We start from the raw sequence: 18,107 nt of genomic DNA, 5'->3' as shown, positions 1-18,107 counted from the left end.
ACTGGCGGTGAAGCTGCCTGCCCTTCCCTCCGCCAGCACCCCCTCCCCGCCGACGGGCGGGCGCGCGCATGCGCAGAGCTTCGCAGTGAGGCGCGGGTGCTAAGCTGCCGTCCGCGCGCGGGTCGGTGTCCCGGTGGGTCGCCGCGGGCCTCGTCCCGTTCCTCTTTGGTCGGTGTGCCCGTGCGGTTGCTGCTGCGTCCCGGATCCCAACCGGCGAGAGGATCGAAAGGGCAGAGGCGGCTGCTTAGGGGGACTCGCAGACTTAATGGGAGAGCCGGGCTCTGGTCGCCCGCCCTCGGGGCAGGGCGGGGTCTCCTGCCGGGCGGGCCCGGTCGAAGAAAAGATGGCGAAGGCTCCCTGCATCAGCTGCTTCTGCGTGAGGCGCTCCCACAGGCCTCCTTGCCGTGCCCCTTGCCTTCGGTTCTCTCCGGGCTGGCTGTGCTTACTCCGCTCGTCTCAGCACCCGCTACCTTCCCTTCCTGTGGCCCGTGTTTCTTAACTACGAACAGCGTACCTCAGAGCAGGACGATCCATCCCATGGCCCAAGCGGACCTTCAGACACCAAAACATTGCTGCATCCGAGCCTGACTCCCGAATAACTATAGGAGTAGTTCCTCCTCCTCCGCCTTTGTCCCCGGTGTGCTGCCATGCAGTTGCCCTGAACCATTCTTGGGTGTCTCTGAAGGTATGAGTGATCTCAAGTGATCTGTTTGTTTCCAGGTTAGGTTTAATTGCTGCCCCAAGTAAAAGAAACTTAACGTATTCCTACAGCAAGTAGCCCAAATAACTAGGTCAAGATGTAGCATTAATAAATTGTTACAAAATCTACTTTTGTCATGCATTGCCACAGAATCAAGATGACACCTGTCAGGTGGTATTTTTGCCTTATTCATTACATCGTATTTTTGAAATAAAGTGTATAAGCAGTTATATTTCAGTGATGATTTTACAGATACAGTCATTTTTACCTTGCATTTATGTCACTCAAAATGAGTGATTGGCATTCTTACAACTACATAGTTTCTTCCAAAAAAGGATTGAAAAAAAATCATAGGTGTTCCAAGCAGTTTTCATTACAGTTATAGAAATGCAGTTCATTTATTTAACATTGACAAGTTTTGTGTATCTCTTTTAGAGACAGCACTGATCAGTAAAGATCTCTTTTTGCTTGAGTGCAAACTATGGGTGTCACCTTTTTTGTAGTTCGTATGTTTTCTTCCAATGTGGTTTTATACTGACATAGTTGTGAAGAACTCAAGGTAAGCTTTGTTTTCCCCTTTCTCAAAAGCTGGGAGAATCTGCACCTGCTCTGGAGAACAGGATTAGAGTTTAGAATGATTGTGACAAACAGGACACATGTTCTAAAAACAAAAAACAGCAACAAAAAAACCCAGGATGCAACTGAGTAGAGACAAACCCAGCACTGTATTATCGACTGCATATATTCATGACGGAGAACTACTGGTTACACAGCAGTTCCACAGAAATGATTTGTGAGTTAGAGTGAATCCCAAGCTAAGCATTTGCCAATAGTGCCATGCTTTTGCTTAAAGAACCATCATGCTGGGATGTCCAAACACATATGAGGTAATGTAATCCTCATATGTGAGGTAATCCTGCTTTGTACAGAACCGCTAAAGCCCCAGCTGGGATTCTGTGTCCAATTTAGGACTGCACTTCAAGAAGGATGTGCACTAACTAAAGTCTGGATTAAAGCAATAAAATCAATCACAAATCTAGAAAGCCTGAATTCTGAAAAGACTGGAGAGAAGCAGTTCATTAGTTTAAAGAGAAGTCTAAGAAAGGTAGGCACCCTTAATATGCTACAGATTGCTGCAGAGAAGAGACTACATTTTTCTCCCTCTCAGATGTATAAAAGATGTGAAGTACATAGATTTAATTTTGAAGGTTGAGAGATTCAGATCATATGCCTGGGGTCTTCCTTTAGCACATAACTGAACCTCACTGTTCTTTATGGTGAGGCATCTCCCAAACTGATAGTCTTCACAGCAGTGCATGAACTTTGATATTTGAAATGGTTACTAAATCCAACCTTTGGTCCTGTCTTGTCAGGGCAAGGTCATACGCTGGGTAATTACTGATACCTCTCTGGAACTAGAATCTAGGGCACAAAAAGCTTAAACCAGATACATATAATATTCACATAGTTAAGGAAGCAATATTTACACAGTATAAATAAGAAGAATGTTATCTGAATGCAACACACGTAAAAGCTACCAACAATTTTAAAAGAAAAAAATTTTTAAAATCAGAAATGCTTTTTAATGAAATACTGCTTACCTTCTACTACCAAATCTGTCCAGAGGGGGGAGGTAAATAGCCACATTTTTATGTTACCATAAAGAAAAAGAAACTAGCTGAAAACGCTCATTCTCCCTGTGTATATAACTTCAGCTTATGTGAGCTTTATTTGTTGCAAATTCTCTTACCTTTGCTAGTCATTTTTTTAACTTCATGATCCAAACCTCAGAAACTTTAGATTTGCATAATAACCCAACGTGTTACATGAATGATGTTAGGAAGACAGTATGGAGTTTGACAGCACAAAGTAAATGATGATTGGAAATAAAATGCCACAATTTATATGAGTGAAGAATTCTGATTTGTGACTAAGAATCATATGTAAAGCATATATCATGAAATCTTAACTTCACTAGAGCTGATGGGCTTTTGACTGTTAACTTTGATGAGGCTGCAGTATGTAAATATAAAAGAATAAATCAGGATTGAATCACAAATAAGTAAAAAATACAGAACTAAGAAGTATAAAAGAACTAAAACATTTGAGTAAAATATCAATAACCATGCCTGATTTTGCATGCAACAGTTCAAGCAGCGTGGTGTATTTGCAACTTCTCTTTTATAAAAAAAGAAGATGATTAAGAACAAATAAGGACAATGTCCTGTCATGTACTACCAGTTAATGCCCTCAGTTCTGTATTCTGGTTTTGAGAAGGATTTTCTTCTACTGAGGCTCTGCCAGTACTGTAGCTTTGTCTTAATAATAGCTCAATGACAGCATTTTGCTATAGTAACTTACTAACAGAACACAAAATTTTCTCTAATGTTCCAATTCCACTCTACATCCAATATAAATCTCAATCTGGGCCATCCAATAAGGAGCATATATACATTTAAGCACAAAGTAGTTCAGCTGATTTCAGTTTCACAGTGATGTGTTTTGCTAGATTGTGCTGTTCAGCTGATTTCAGTTTCACAGTGATGTGTTTTGCTAGATTGTGCTGTAAACTGACATAAATTAGCTATAAGATTCGTAGTTATAAGCTCTCCACATATAGCTAATTTATCTTTTGGAACTAAACCCAAACCAAACTGATTCCACCACAAGAAAAAAGTGCATTAAACAACCCTAAATCTTGGTCTAAGACTACATGTCTGGTAAGTCTAAGGGGAAGTATATGTACAGGTGACTTACACATTGCTTAAGAATGTTTCTTCTCTTCTAGCCACAACCCAGTTGTGTGCTGGCTATAGCAGTGTACAGTTGTCTTCTGTAGAGCTAGAGATATCCAAAAGCTTTTCTACAAAGTAGTAACTGCTAGCAGGTTTTAGGAGCCTTCTGGCAGAAGAGGATCAGTGAATTCTCATGTTTTCTCCTGCCATACCTGCATTCATATAAAAAGGGCACGTTAAAATGAACTCTTCTCTATTATATGATTTTTTTTTCTGCTAGAGAATACCTCCAGAAGTTGCCCGAGCTTGCTTCAGCACTGCTTTGAGCAGCAAAAAGCACTCCTAATCTCAGCAGTTAATCCAGCTCACACTATCTACAAATTAAACTCATTACATGGTTATTTCCTGCAAAGTACAAAATAAACATCAGCAACAGACTCACATCTGTAAAAATTCCTATTGCAGGCAGTTCAGAACAACATGAAAATTTGCTTTCATCACTCACTGGAAGTTGCTCTTGGTAATCCAGGGAGAAGGTCCACAGGAATGACATCTGAGAGTGTCAGCACATTAGTTAATTCTCCTGTGCCTGTCTTTTGCCAGCATAGTAAGTAAAATCAGTATGGAAATATGACAAGGGCCTGTGCATGCTGCACTGCTTTCCAGACAGAGTTGAGAAGCAACTTTCTCAAGAAGTGCACCAGGGCTGCATGCAAGCTACTAAAGAGAAGATTTTTAGTTTCTGTCCAATGACTGTTGGTCAGTTAACAAACACTCAGCCATTAAATATTTTACTGCATGAAAACACACGTGCAACCTGTCATGTATCATTTATTACTTCCATTTGTCATTTCCACATGTACACTCCCTTGCTAAATTTTATATCTCAGATTTCACCAGTATGCCCTAGTCTGAAGAGGAAGAAAATGAAGTGTCAGTGCCATAAAGAGCTGTTGTATCATAAATAAAATTGTGAAGTTTCACGCAGGGTAGCAATATAAATGCCCAGTAATTCTTGTCCCTTTCCAAGTCTGAAACATTTTCTAAAAGTTCTTCCTTAGTTCAGCCCTGGATAAACCACTAGCAACCTAGGTCAACTGTACATAAGTAGAAAGGGGTGTAGGGAGGTGCTGTTTGTCTCATCTCAGCTGCAAATGGTACCTTGCAAAATGAGAAACGATCAGCATCTTGGCTTGTATAGTTGCTAATGATGACATCAACCACAATACTGTGCTTATTTTCTTTCAAGTAATGGCAATGAAGAGTGGTATTGTTTCAAAACTTCCAGCTGAAATACTTCTCGTCATAGGGTTTGGTTGCCTGCAGCAATGAATTCAATTAGTTGATTATGCACTACACCCAGCAGAAGCTCCCTCCCTAAGTAAGTTTCTCCTCAGGAAGCGCTGTGGCCTTACAGCTTTGAATTCTGCAGTCAGGTTGCCCCATCAGCCCCATCCCAGAATACAAGACATGTAAAATATACTGTGCTGTGAAAATCACTGACAAAACTGTTCAGTAAGTTCTGTGCAAGGCTGTTTGCTAGTGCATTCAGCCCTAACATGGGAAGTGTTTCATGCTTTCTGCATTACTAATTTCAGCAGGTTATCTGAAAAAGGAAAGACATTTAAAAAAAAGATAAATGCTCAAACCAGAAAGAACCCTTGGTATCAGCAACACTGTTTTTCTCATTTCCACACTTCAAAACGCACTGGGTTATTCCTCCAGGACGTGCAAGGAGGCAAAACATGGGTGAAAAACAGACGGTCCTTGAAGACACTGGGAGCAGGGGGAGTGTAGTGATAACTGAACAGGAGACCACTGTACGTCCAGGAGTTGGTGATCCACAGTACCGTTAAGCAGAGTAGGCCCAGGTCAGTGCTGTGCTGCCTTCAGGCCTGTGCTGTGGTGCACCAGGCCATTGGCTGCAGGATAAACTCCACCAGCAACTTGTCACGGAGGAGCCTGCAGGCAGCTCTGGCTTGGTGCAGGTGATTACACCACCTGTGTGGCCTTGCCTTTATCTAGCAAGAAGGTCTCATGTGCACATTCCTTATAAATAGCTGTTTTCTTGTAAGAAAATTAAAATAGCTCAAATGACAGAGGAGGAGCTTCCTTCCACGGATGGGATCTGCGCAGCATGCTGTGGGAGAAGTCTACCCAGGGTTAGTCCAATGCTGCAGGAACGTGGGGCTCACAGCATCTGAAGGGACATAAGTTTTACTCGCTATTTGTATTACTTTTCCCTATTCTGTCTTTTAAAAACAGTAGTTTTATTAAGCCATTTGTTGTCAGGCCTTGCTTACTGAGATTCAGAATTAAACCTGTCACCGTCCCTCTCAATTCATTGCTTCTCCCTGGTGCAGAACAGGGAGCTACAGTATAACTGAGTGGCTGAAGGGTAAAGCTCTCTGCTGTAAACACTGTGCTGCATTGCAATGGGTTATAGAGTAGGGGGATGCTGATACCTTCATTTTATTACAAAACTCCTGATAAATATGAGGAAATAATTTAAATATTTTTATACAGTATTCATGTTACGTAAAATATAATACAAAATAGGAAAAAGGGAGGGACGCTTGATTTTATTGTGAGGTTGCTTGGAGCAGTTATGGCATTGTGAAGGATGGCTCAAAGCCAGAAGCAAGAGGAAGAAATAAAAGGAAAGAAGCTTAGACAGACTGACAGCAGTGGCCAAGAGCATAGGAAAAGATATGAACACAGGGCATGAAACAGCTAGTGCTCTGAAAGTAAGGACAGCAACTTGAAGACCTGCTCCTAAGGAAAGAAAGTCAATGTGATCATTCACTGAAGCCTCCCGGATGTCACATACTTATTGCTGCTGAATCATCCCTGGAAGCAGATCTCTTAACTAAGATAAACTAATTTAAAGTAATGAAAAGCAGGGGAAGTCCAAACACAGCAAATTTGTGTTATCTCTGCAGGTGTTGGAACTGTTCCATTTCTTCTTTTGGAACTTGATTCTTAAAACATTAAAAATATATGTAGCTATAGACAATACAGAAAAATGAAGCATGCCTTGTTATTTATGTCTCAAGAGTTTCACAAGAATTGCTCAGGTTTCAACTTGCCCACTTTTAGAACAGAAGTTTCATCCTAATCTTTTGAGATAGTTTCTCATGGCACCTGTGGCTCCTGCCCTGCCTTTTCAGCACTCCTTCTGCATATGACACAGACTCAGTCATGCCTCAACACCGCAAAGCTTCCCTGCTTCCTTAGTAAATTCCTGCAGGATTTCAAAGGCACTGGGGGAGCTTTCAAAATGCAAAACCCCTCTCAGGTGCTAAAGGGAGAAAAACAAGGTGCCAGCTACTGGCTTCAGGTGAAAGGTGTAGGGGAGAATAAATACGGGCAGGACAAAGAGAGGGGACAGGAGTGGTGGACTAAGGGGTTTTGTTTTGATTTTTTTTTTTTAATGAGGGGGTGTTTTACTTTTTGTTGCCAGCAGTACCCAATCTCTTGCTCTTTTAGGTTGCTGTGGGCCACGCCGTTCTCAGGAGCAGTGCATGCATTCACCATTTCCTTTTACCCGCACCACGTTTGTATACAAGACTGAAGAGATTTCCAAGAACGCCCTTTTCCCCCCTCTGGTGATACATGATTCTTGTACTCTTACAGTCTTCTTTCGAGGCCGTTTTGTCCAACCCCTCCGCACCCCTGGAAGGCCTGTCAGCGTCTTCGCGTTCCTGCCGCCTCTTCTGTCCCCCCTTCGCAGCTACCCTCAGCAGAGGCGCGGGCTGGGGTGCTCTCAGGGCAGACGGGAGCCAAAGCCCCGCAGCTCGCGTTGCGGCGGCAGGCGAACCCAAGCGCAAAGAGGGCACCATCTGTCGGGCAGCCCCCGCGGTCGCAGGGGCGTCACCGTCCCTCCCTAGGAAGGGCGGCTGCCGCCGGCTGCGCCCGGTGCGAGCCGCTTTCTCTCAGAAAACGGGCGGGCGCGTGGCCCTGCTTCATCCCTCCCGGCTCTTCGGGCAGGCCCCAGCGGGCTGCGCCAAGCCCTGGGCACCCGAGACCGGCCCAACGCGTGCGGAACGACCCCACCCGGCCCTCCGTGGGAGGTCGGGGGCCGAGGCGGCCGCTGGCGGGGCGGGGCTTGGCTATGCCCTGCCCCGCCCGCCCTGCGCGGCGGGGGGGGGGGGAGCGGTCCGCGCTGCTGAGGCGCCGCCGCAGGTCACGTGCGGGGCCGGTGCGTATAACACAGCGGGGGGGGCGGCGGCGGCAGGAGCTGCGCGGAGCGGTGAGGCGAGGCGAGGCTGGTGGAGGGTCAGCTCAGCTCACCCGCCCCGGGCGTATCTTATTCTGTGGGGCGGGGGGAGAGAGACATACGGGAACGGCAGGAGACGTGGCCTCCCGCTGCGGCGTTTGCTTTCTTGGTGCCGTTATTGTGCCTCTTGCTGTCCCTCCTCCCCGGGCTGCTCCCGAGCCGGCTGTGCCCGCGGGGCGGGAGGGGCATCAAGTTCAGTTAGAGCCGGCTGCGAGGGGCGCGGCTGGGCCGCCGGGGCGGGCCGGGCCGTGGAGGCGAGGCCTGCGGGGCGGGCGCTGCGTGAGGGGGTACGTGCCCCCGCCGGGCCGCCCGCCTGCCGCGGAGGACCCCGGTTCGCTGGCAGCCTCGGGCGCCGCCTCGCCTCTGTGGCCGCTGGGAGCGTGTTTGGGGGTGGCGTGGGGTGGGGGTGTCGCTGCTTCTCCCCGCGGAGCCTCTTACAGGGTGACCCGGCAAGCCGGGCGGCGGGGGGCGGCCCAAAGTAAGGCTCGGCTGGAGGCTGAGGAGCCGAAGCAGAGGCGGCCTTGGTAGCCGGGGCGGGGGGGCTCTGGCCTTTGGGAAGCGGTGTGAGCGCCCGCTGTGCTGTGTGGGTGGCCCTTCCTCCTCCCTCTCCTCCCTCTCCCCGGAACAGCCCCGTAGCCGCGGCGGAGCTGCGGGGGGGCGGCCGGTGCCTCCGGGTGCGGTGGTCCTGAGCGCACCTTTCCCCTAGGCAAGAAGTGCCGTTGCTGTGACGCATGAGCCTGTCGCCTTAAAAAGTGTGTAATTACTGGTACAGAAACGAACTGCTCGATTCCAGATGCGTGTAGAGAACTCACAGCGGTTCTGCTGAAGTTCTTACCCGCTTGGAACTGCGCTTGCTTGCTGATCCAGTGAGATCTTGCCCTAGCTGTGGTAAGCTTATTTAGAGCTCTTGGGCTGAAAGGAAGTCTTTGGTGTAGTAAAAGCTAAACTATGTGCAGGAAACAGCCAGGAGGTGCCTAAGAACGAGGATTAGTTTAAATAGCTATTGCTTTGGCAATGGCATTGAACAGATATTGTGTTACTGCATCCGTGTTAATTGCTACTGAGCAGACAGTAACTTGATTTTTAGATGTGATGCTTTCACATGAAGTACCATGAGACTGTGTCACAGAAGCATGTTCAACTTCTAGAACCCTTTAACTGAAGATTAAAATAACTACTTTTAGATAACATCACTCGTGCTTCTAGTACTGCAACTCTTTTTTCTTGGACCAACTCCTGTCAGTACAGTGTATTGTGTGGGTTTCTAGACAGGTTCTGTCTGTTTGTGTGGTTTGCTGCATTTTGTCCTCCTCCTCTACAAGCATCACATCATAATGTGTCCATGCTGGGACACGTACAAAGTCTTCCTAAGCAAGTATCGTCCTTTCCTACAGGGATCTAGTTTTCATTGCTAGAGGGAGATATCTTGAAATACTAGCCAGTGCTTTGTTTTTTACCAGCCTTACTATTTGTCATGAAGAGAAAGCTTCCCATGCAACCAGTGGCTGCTGACTCAGAGCCTTAACATTAAATTGGGCAGTGCCAGTACTGCTTCTGCTGCTTGTTGAGCTGCGGCAGAGTGAAAACCAGCCATGTTCTGCTTATTGTGTATTGTTGCTCTTCTGGGCTGTGTACATGGCAGGAGGCCCCAGCACGAGAAGAAATCAAAGCAAAAAGCAAGTGGGTGTTATCAATAGTTCTGCACCGTGGTCAGGGATGGTGCTTTAGATCTTCATAGACCGCTTTGTGAGAAACTTTTTGCTCATACTCTCTTCTAGCAGTTGGGTAAAGTTGATAGTTTGTATATTGGTAGTTAGGTGGCCTTTTGTGGTTAAGTATTCTGCAAAACGCTTTTAAGCAGGCATGCGGGCAGAATGGTAACCTGGGCGCTCTGCTCTGTTGGAAACAACCCCTGTGTGAAGATAGATGCTGTAATAGTGTGAGGAGGTCACTCTGGCATAGGTCTCAGAAGAAGATAAAAGCAGAGCATCTCAATGCTATTTTTTATAACTTCTTAAAGGATAAGATTCAATTAGCGCTCAAGTACTGCTCCAGTAGTCCTAATGAGTTCAACAGAAGTGCCTTGCAGTAACATCTCATCTGTATAGGAGACACTAAATATTGTTCTTGTGGTGTTCTCATGGTATACCAGTGACTGTAGAGACTACCATACAAGCCTTTCAACAGCACAAGGCATAAAGATGAGCTGTGAAAGGCAGTTTAACCTATATCAGCTAATTAATGGAATAAGGTAATGATGGCAACACCACTGAACAGATGTCCGCTCTCTTAAGTGGCTAGTAGCTTTGCATATAGGCAGCAAAATTCATATAGATTAACCTGCCAGTAGTATCTTATGGCTAATAAATCCAAACTAAACTATTAAGTTTCTCCCTCAGTGCTGATGGTCTGGCTTGGTACCTCAAAACTGGTGGGTGGGAATTTTGGAGCTCTCTTGGTGGTGGGTCAAATAAACTCCCTCTGCAGGGGGTGTGCAGATGTCCAAAGTACAGTTGTAAGTGCATAGTATTGAGTGCCTGTGTGTTGATTTCTTTCCATACTCTAAACTTGCCACTCAAACTTATGTTGGTGCTTGCTCAGCTCCATTATAGAGCAAATCCTGTTGCTTAAAACAGTTTTTCAAGATTGTGCCAAGTTCTAGTAAGAGCCTCTTTGCTGCCAGCTTCATTTAGGCACTTCATTTAGCTTGTTAGTTAAAACTTTAGGTTCTGTATTACTTGTCTGATGAGTAACTGCATGCAGATTCACTTTCCAGCCCCAATTGTAGGAACATTTTCATGCGAATGATCCTTCTAACCATGACTAATAGCCAGACAGTCATTCTTCTGCATCATTGCATGCTTCAAGCTTACAAAGTGTATTTGAAATTGGAGGCTTGGCCAAAACAGCAATCTTTGGGGACTAAACCAGTGAAGCAGACAGACCTTTCTTAGCCATGTTACTATGCATGTCACTCTACTGCTAATATTTGCTGTAAAGAGTACAAACAAATCGGTGATTTTCACCTAATGACTATTTGGGGGGAGAAAAATCATGCAAGTAATTTTACACAGTGATTCAGCTTTCCATGTATCTTAAGCTGTTTAAGATTCTGCTCATCTACATAACTGGCCTTGCTGCATACAAGAGTTGTGCATTTGGATCAGCTTCTTGGTTCCCTTCCCAAACAGTTTTTTTTTCTTCCTTCTCATCAATATCAAATGGAAACTGCAGGTTTTTAATGTGTTGAAAGTGCATTGCTGTTCATACCTGCTGTGCATGTGGGATGTTGACAAATGATAGGGGTAATGATAGGAGTGTGTTTCTCTTACGTGAGACATTTGAGAGATCGCTAAAGAAATATTGTGTGGGAGGGGGTGAAAACGAAGGATGAGCTTTGCTTTGGTTTTTTTTTTTCCCCTATCCCTGATAGGTAGGCCAGCAAAATGAGCTCTAACTATACTCTTAGCTTTTGTCTGTATGATTCTCAGTGCTGCATTCTGTCCCCCCCTGAAACAGTATCACTCAGCTTCAGGTAAAGTATTACAGACTGATAATACATTAACATATTTGATTTTGATCTTTTGCTAGACACTGGTAGAACTGATTCACTGAGGAAAATTATACCTGCCCCAGTAACAACAAACTGTGCTGTGTTGGCTCAGACAAGTGGATACACTCCTGTTTAAAGGAGAAGGTAGCTTCAAGGCTCAAGGGATTACTAGAAGGACTGGTACTGTTTTGTTTTGTTTTTCTAGTAGAACTGAAAAGCAGGCACAAACTAGACTGTTGTCTAACCACTGCTGGAGAAGGCATTCGTATCCTGTGTCTGTGGTAGATTGCAGGTGACTGATCCAGTCTGTTCTTCTGAAACATGCCAGAAAGGGGTTGCTTAGTCTCTCTGTCAAATTCTCTGAAAACAGATTCCCTCTGTCCGTTTGCTGTTTGAGCAAAAGGTAGGGAAAAACTCTCTTCTCTGTATTGTTAGCGCTTTGGCAGTCTGTCCTGTTCCAGGCTTCTGTCTGTCTTGAATATTACAAGATCTGTCACTGTTACAGGCTTTTTGTTGCTTACCCAGTGTTCTCACTGTCTCTTTTCTTGCTGAGTGGCTTCTTATCTTACAGTAGTCAAAGAGCTCCCTGCATCAATTTTAGCTATGAGCGTGTGTGGTGCAATCAAGCTGCCTGTCCAATGCAGCAGAGCGTGAACAGTTTGTGGGACCAATCAAAACCTCTGTTGGTATAGGAAAGCTAACTACGTGAGGCCAGTAATGTTCTTTGCAATCATTAACCGACTTTAGAAATCTAGATTCTGCACTATCTGGTAAACCTAGTGTGTCAGGTAAAGATGCTAAACTGGAGACACTAAATTTGGACCACCTCTTTTAGTGTTTTTAGCAGCAATAAATTGTGTATTGCATCACAGTCTTTTAAGGCTGCTTTTAAAGTTGCTTCTTGATAGGTCTTAAAAGCAGTGTATTTAAATAGGACATTAAAATTGTTTTTTGCCTGAGCTGAGCTGTGCTGCATCTGGGTCTAGTTGTAATAACATTTAAAAAAAAAGGGCAAAACTACTTCAGATTGTGATGCTGTCAGTGTGGAAAAAGATTGGTTAAGACATAACTTAATAACTGCATTCTGCAAGAGACCTGGTGAGTAGCATGATCACTTGCCTAAAGGTCTAAGGCTCCCTGTCTACTAGAGAGCTGTAAAAATAGCTATGCTAACAGGTTTTGTTTTCTCCTTTCTTTGAAAGATGTAGATACTCCTTTTTTTTTGTAGTTCAAGAGCAATGGTGAGATGAGAATTGGCTAGTGATGTTTTATAGTTGCACGTGAACTTCTTGTCCTGGTTGTGGCTGGTATAGACTTAATTTTCTTTGTAGTAGCTGGTATAGTGTTATGTTCTGGACTCAGTATGAGAAGAATGTTGATAACACACTGATGTTTTCAGTTGTTGCTAAGTAGTGTTTAGACTAAGTCAAGGATTTTACAGCTTCTCACGCCCAGCAAGCAAGAAGGCTGGAGGGGCAGAAGAAGTTGGGAGGGGACACAGCCAGGACAGCTGATCCAAGCTGGCCAAAGGGGTATTCCATACCATGTGATGTCGTGCCCAGTATGTAAACTGGGGGGAGTTGGTTGCGGGGGGATCGCTGCTTGGGAGCTAACTGGGCGTTGGTTGGTGAGTGTTGAGCAATTGCATTGTACATCAGTTGTTTTGTATGTTCCCATCCTTTTATTAGTGTTGTCATTTTATTATTGCTACTATTATCATTATTATTTTCTTCCTTTCTGTTCTATTAAACTGTGCTTATCTCAACCCATGAGTTTTACTTCCCCCCCCCCCCCCCCCCGATTCTCTGCCCCATCCCACTGGGTGGGGGGGAAGTAAGTGAGCGGCTGTGTGGTGCTTAGTTGCTGGCTAGGGTTAAACCATGACACTTCTTTATATTGTACTATTGTGTTTCTTAAAGATAAGGTCAAATCTACGAAGTTGTTTGAGTATCTGACTCCCCTTCAAGTCAAGGTTGGAGGGTCCGGTATCAGAGTTCAAGAGCTGATAGTACCAGTCACTGATGCATATCTGGGACCTCAATGTGAACTTGGATTCTGTTCCCCAGGGTTGGCAGCCAAAATAAGTCTGAGTTAATTCTGAAGAAATACTTGGGCTAATAGGCATACATAATTTTTTTTTTTTTCCTCATTGCCTCTGGAAACCTTACGGGGTAAAGGTGAAAATCTTATGAGGAAAAAGTAAATGCTTATTTGTTTTGCTTGTAGCAAAGCTTGCCTCGTCTGTGGCGTATGGTACTCCCAAGGCACACTTAGAATCTAGAAAACCGAGAAGCAAGAAAGCATGGGTATTTTATTTAACTGCTTTGTGTGAGGAATTTTAATGCCTCTTAGTGGCATGACTGAGTGCTGGACTGTTGAAAACAGTGTGCACATTAAATGTATTCCACAGAGGAAATAATTATCTTTCTCATACCAGTGTTAGTATTAAATAAGGGAGAAAAGTGACATAATACTAAGCCATAACTTATATCAGCATAAGAGATTGCAAAATTGGCTCTTTCATTTCTTTATTAGAGATGAGTACTGAAGCAGAACAGCAGCTTCTCCATGATGCTAGAAATGGAAATGTTGAAGAGGTTAAAGAGCTGTTGGATGCCATGGACAAAGGAGAAATAAGATTTGATATCAACTGTAAAGGTTAGTAGCCTTCCTCAAATGTTTGTAATCTCACTGTTGAAGCCACATGTAGTGAAACTGTTGCTGATAGTATAATCTTGCTTTCTTTGGAGTGCTCAATAGAGTAATAAAAAACACTTCAACAGTTGCTTTTGCCCTGTGAATTAAGGCCATACTTACATAGGGAAGCGATCATAAGCAGAGTACACAATAGTTGTAATGTATGGAAAACCTCAGATTATTTTGCGGAAGCTGGAAGTGTCAACAAGACGAAGAATCAGTACCTCTTTTTGCCTGTGTTCATGCTTATGCCAACTTCAGAGCTTTATAATACTAAACAAAACTGACTGTGGTGACAGGGAATGGTTCAGGGAGGTAAAGAGCCTCTATCAGGGCTGCAGAGAAGATTAGGTCATTTATTTGTGCTCTGCTAGGTGTGATGATTTTTGGGGGGTGGGGAGGGAAGGCCATGTTTCATTATCGTGTGATAGGAGCAGCTACAGCTCTTGCCACTTGCAGGAATGGTTGGGACAAATGTATGCTTTTACCATTAGCAGTATACTAGGTTACTTGGGAAAAGAAAGTAAAACTGCTGGTCATCTGGATCTGGGTCTTTGGCCAACATTAAAGTTTTGCACATGCATAGCCAACATAGTTATGGCTAAGCAACTTGCTTGCTGAGCACTAAAACTTCAAACTGGGGCTGGATTTGCAAGCTTGTTAGCAATTGCAGACTGCCCTATTTCTTTATTCATTTAGTAGCTTTATATTTCTCTTTGTTTACATGAGTGTGTTTCTGGTTGCTTCAAAAAGGTGGATGTGTATCCTACTCTTTCTACACAGGCTGGTATTTCTTTGTTCAGCATTTAACTGTTAAGGAGCACTGAGAAGATAGTACTGCAAAGGGAGAGAGCAACTACGTTTCCTCTCAGCCATGACAAAGGGAACACATTGCTCTAAAGAGCACAGAAGCCTGTTATCTGAACAAGCTCTATCCCTTTCCCAAGTCTCAATCACCAGTTTACTCATCCTTTGTTTGACTACTCAGCTGTGTCTGTGTTTTCCCAGTAGTTAATGTGCTCATCTCAGAAAAAGAAGTTGTAAAACCGAAACCCTTGCTACTTCATCTTCAGGGAGCTAGTTTATAGGAGAACTAGACAGAGCTTGATGGAGCTGAAGTCCTCCACCCTCCCAAGTATGTCCTTTGCAAAAATTCATGATGCTGCGTATAGTGCCTAAACAGCTGGAATAAAAGCACCTTAAGATTCATGCAACAGTACCCATAAATAAGTTGCTGAAGTCTCTTGTGCTTAGAGGTTTCAGAGCTTCTCAGACACGTTCTTAAACATAATCTGAAGTCAAGAAAGCATAATGAAATGGCATAATCTGCAGTCCTGTATTATATCAAGCAAACTGGTCTCTGGTCAGCATTCCTGCTCAAAGTCAAGTGTTAGTATTGTGAAAGTCTAGAGCATAGAAGAGACTCAGCTAGTGAAGGGAAAGATGGTTCTTAGCTGTTACTCTTCCAGTTTAGCAATACATGGCCAGCCAGCTAATACATGCTTGCTAATGGGAGGTCTAGGAGGCTAGAGGGAACATGCTCATGATGGTTTAGGTTAAACAAAATAATTCTGAATATGGAATCCATACACAGTGAAATCTCTGCTTTCTAAGTTCTGATTCTTCTAAACGTTAGAGGACACGGAAGTGTAACTAAAGTGTTCTCTGGGGGAACTGTTCTGGTTGTGTGAAACTTGAGTTAAATCTCTGTTCTTCCACAGTCAGTCTTCAGAGACTGACTGTTTCAATCACTCTGCTCCTGTAGAGTACTCCATTGGAAATAGTCTAAGACAAATTCAGGCTGAACAGCCTTTGCAGCATGACTACCCCTGCTACTGTGCCTCCTTGCTAGCAAAACCACTATGTCTTGCTACAAATCCTGATCTGTTAAGTACTACCAGATAGTAATTGCATAACTACATGCTGATTAACTAAAATACAGGCTGTAGACTGTAACTGACTTTTTGCAACCCTCAGTCTTCCTTCTCTTCTCTACAGCCTCTTATCCTTCTGTCATTACCTTCTGGATAATCAGATGTCCCTAGAAAGTCAGGGTATGGGGAATGTCTTCAATGCTACAGCAGTTCCTTCAGGACTTGCATCTGATGTGGCAATGACACTTGGCTTGGAATAAAGTACTTTTGGAGCAGGTGGGAGGCTGTACTGGAGGTAGTGTAAACTTCCCGCAGAGTGTGCCTTGAGAGACTAAGTCCGACACATTAATGTGCCAGGGTGTCAAGGCCTGCCTTCGACACCTCGTAAAACCTATCTTGCCTTTCCAAGGGTGAGCTTATATCTGAGTCTGTGCTCTAGATTTGCAAGTGTGACATCTGACAATAGTGATCCCAAACATCCCGACTTCAGCCAAAGTGAAGGAAGAGGAAATAAATCCAAGCTTCTTGTACTTGCTCTGTTGTTACTGGATTCTAGCCAGTCAATGCTTGCAGATAAGCAAGACTTGCTTGATGAGAATCTAGCCAAACGGTGTGAACTTCCATTTCCAGTTTTCTCAGTTCAGTGGTTTCAAAAGAAGGTATCCACATGAAACCCAGGTTTAGTGCTGTTTTAATCTGAAATGATCATGTTTTCTAAACCTGTCTATGTTGGCTCATTCTCCTTAAACACAAGAAAATAGAATATCCAGGACTTTGCAGAGTAAGAAAACAGTGAAATAAGGTCAATGGTCAATAGTGTGTTATGGCAAAATACACATTTGAATGGCTGCACAGTAGCCTAGCAGACTACAACCAGGAAATGACTGCCTAGTTTGTCTCCATTCTCTAAACAAATGGTCACACTTGACACTTATAGTTAACTGGCATCAAAGCAAAGAACTGGCTGAGAGGGGTAGGGGAATTTTTTTTGTTGTTGTGTTTATTCTACTTTGCTACCTTGCATTCTCCCCAGTGTAATGATGTCCTGTTTTAAAATAATAATAAAAAAAAAAGCGCAAACACTTGTGGTCACTTGAAGAGAAGTAACAAACACCCCAGGAGCTTGATAAGTAACTGGCTAGCTAATATCAGAAATGCAAACATTGAGTGGATGCAGAACAAGAGCCTGTGGCACTTTATTCAGTAAGAACTACAAATGTGGACAGATTCCCGATTTTTTTTTTTTTTTCCATGACCAAATTCCTTGGCAGCAGCACTGTCTTGTCAGTGCTGTAACTAATGACTGTCTTGGGCTCATTGTATGAATTCAGTGCAACTCGGACCTCTTTTGTGTTCTTTGAAAACCTTCTTCCCTACTAGACTGAGGGATGAATGATGTCTGTTTAGTGTGTTATCCAGCATACATAGCCCCAGAGTTAGTAATTCACATGGTCTTTCTCTTCTGTGGTACTTTAGCCCATCAGTGACATAGGGCAGGAACTTTGTTGTAGGCCAGGCTGGGATGAGGGGAAGATACTAAATTAGGGGTTGGAACAACAGGAGTTGAGAAGAAAGAGAATCAAATAACTAAAGAAATAGCCAATAAAGAGCAGAAATGTTAGCTGGAAATGATTATAAGAAATGGGAAAATATGTCAGCTGTGAACCACATTTTAATGTTAATTTGTAATATGAGAGCAGAAAGAATGATGAACTTGCAAGACCAGCAGTTCTCTCTTTCCTTGTGCTAGTGGCTTGTCTCCTCAGGGCAAACTTATGTTGTGCATGTTCCAAGCCTCAATGCTTGAGGATACATGAAAGGGGAAAACTTAATGGTGACAGTAATTTCAAAACGCTTTCTAATGCCTTACTTTCATTTTGCTTCCAAATGAAAAAATGATAGCTTTCAGGTGGTACTCTGAATGCTGTGGGTCTGTTGTTTAGTAAAAACAAAGCACAAACCATCTTTGCTTAATACAGTTGAGTGTTACAATTGGAAAGTAACATGAGTTCTTAACTTAGTAATCTCTAACACTTTTAATATCTTGCTTTTAAAGAAGTAATTGTAGGATGGTTCTTGAATTTCATTCATACAGCCAGTCCTCCAGGGCATGCTTTAAATGCTCTTTAAAGCATAAATCATAGTTTCCTTTGCATGGTCACTTCTGTGCCTGCTTCCTGCCTGTGCTTATCATTCCTGCAGAGGCTTAGAGCTGTAGATGGTACATGAGTTCTACAGTGCACAGAGATTTCAGATCATGATACTTAGT

At 43.8% G+C, this 18,107-nt stretch overlaps 1 protein-coding gene and 1 long non-coding RNA gene across 5 annotated transcripts in view; both read left to right on the top strand.

The window, feature by feature from the left end:
- Nucleotides 1-92: 92 nt before the first annotated feature.
- On the top strand, nt 93-1,179 carry LOC128141874 (uncharacterized). Its single transcript, XR_008235206.1, has 2 exons — nt 93-685; nt 1,138-1,179. It is a non-coding gene; the product is annotated as an uncharacterized LOC128141874 (long non-coding RNA).
- A 7,262-nt stretch (nt 1,180-8,441) lies between these two features.
- OSBPL1A (oxysterol binding protein like 1A) overlaps nt 8,442-18,107 on the top strand; it is a 91,007-nt gene continuing 81,341 nt past the window's right edge. Inside the window, exons 1-2 of one of the 4 annotated variants that reach the window (XM_052787409.1) lie at nt 8,442-8,602; nt 13,803-13,925. In XM_052787409.1, the coding sequence (XP_052643369.1) occupies nt 13,805-13,925 (121 nt within the window). In that variant the 5' untranslated portion in view covers nt 8,442-8,602; nt 13,803-13,804. Of the gene's footprint in view, nt 8,603-13,802; nt 13,926-15,996; nt 16,115-18,107 lie in introns of those variants that run through there. The other 3 variants (XM_052787407.1, XM_052787408.1, XM_052787410.1) reach the window with 3 other exon arrangements.

This window comes from Harpia harpyja, chromosome 5 (genome assembly GCF_026419915.1).
Source record: "Harpia harpyja isolate bHarHar1 chromosome 5, bHarHar1 primary haplotype, whole genome shotgun sequence".
Classification (NCBI taxonomy): Eukaryota; Metazoa; Chordata; class Aves; order Accipitriformes; family Accipitridae; genus Harpia; species Harpia harpyja.
Note: the sequence above shows the minus strand (reverse complement) of the source record. Positions and strands in the feature narration are given on the sequence as shown.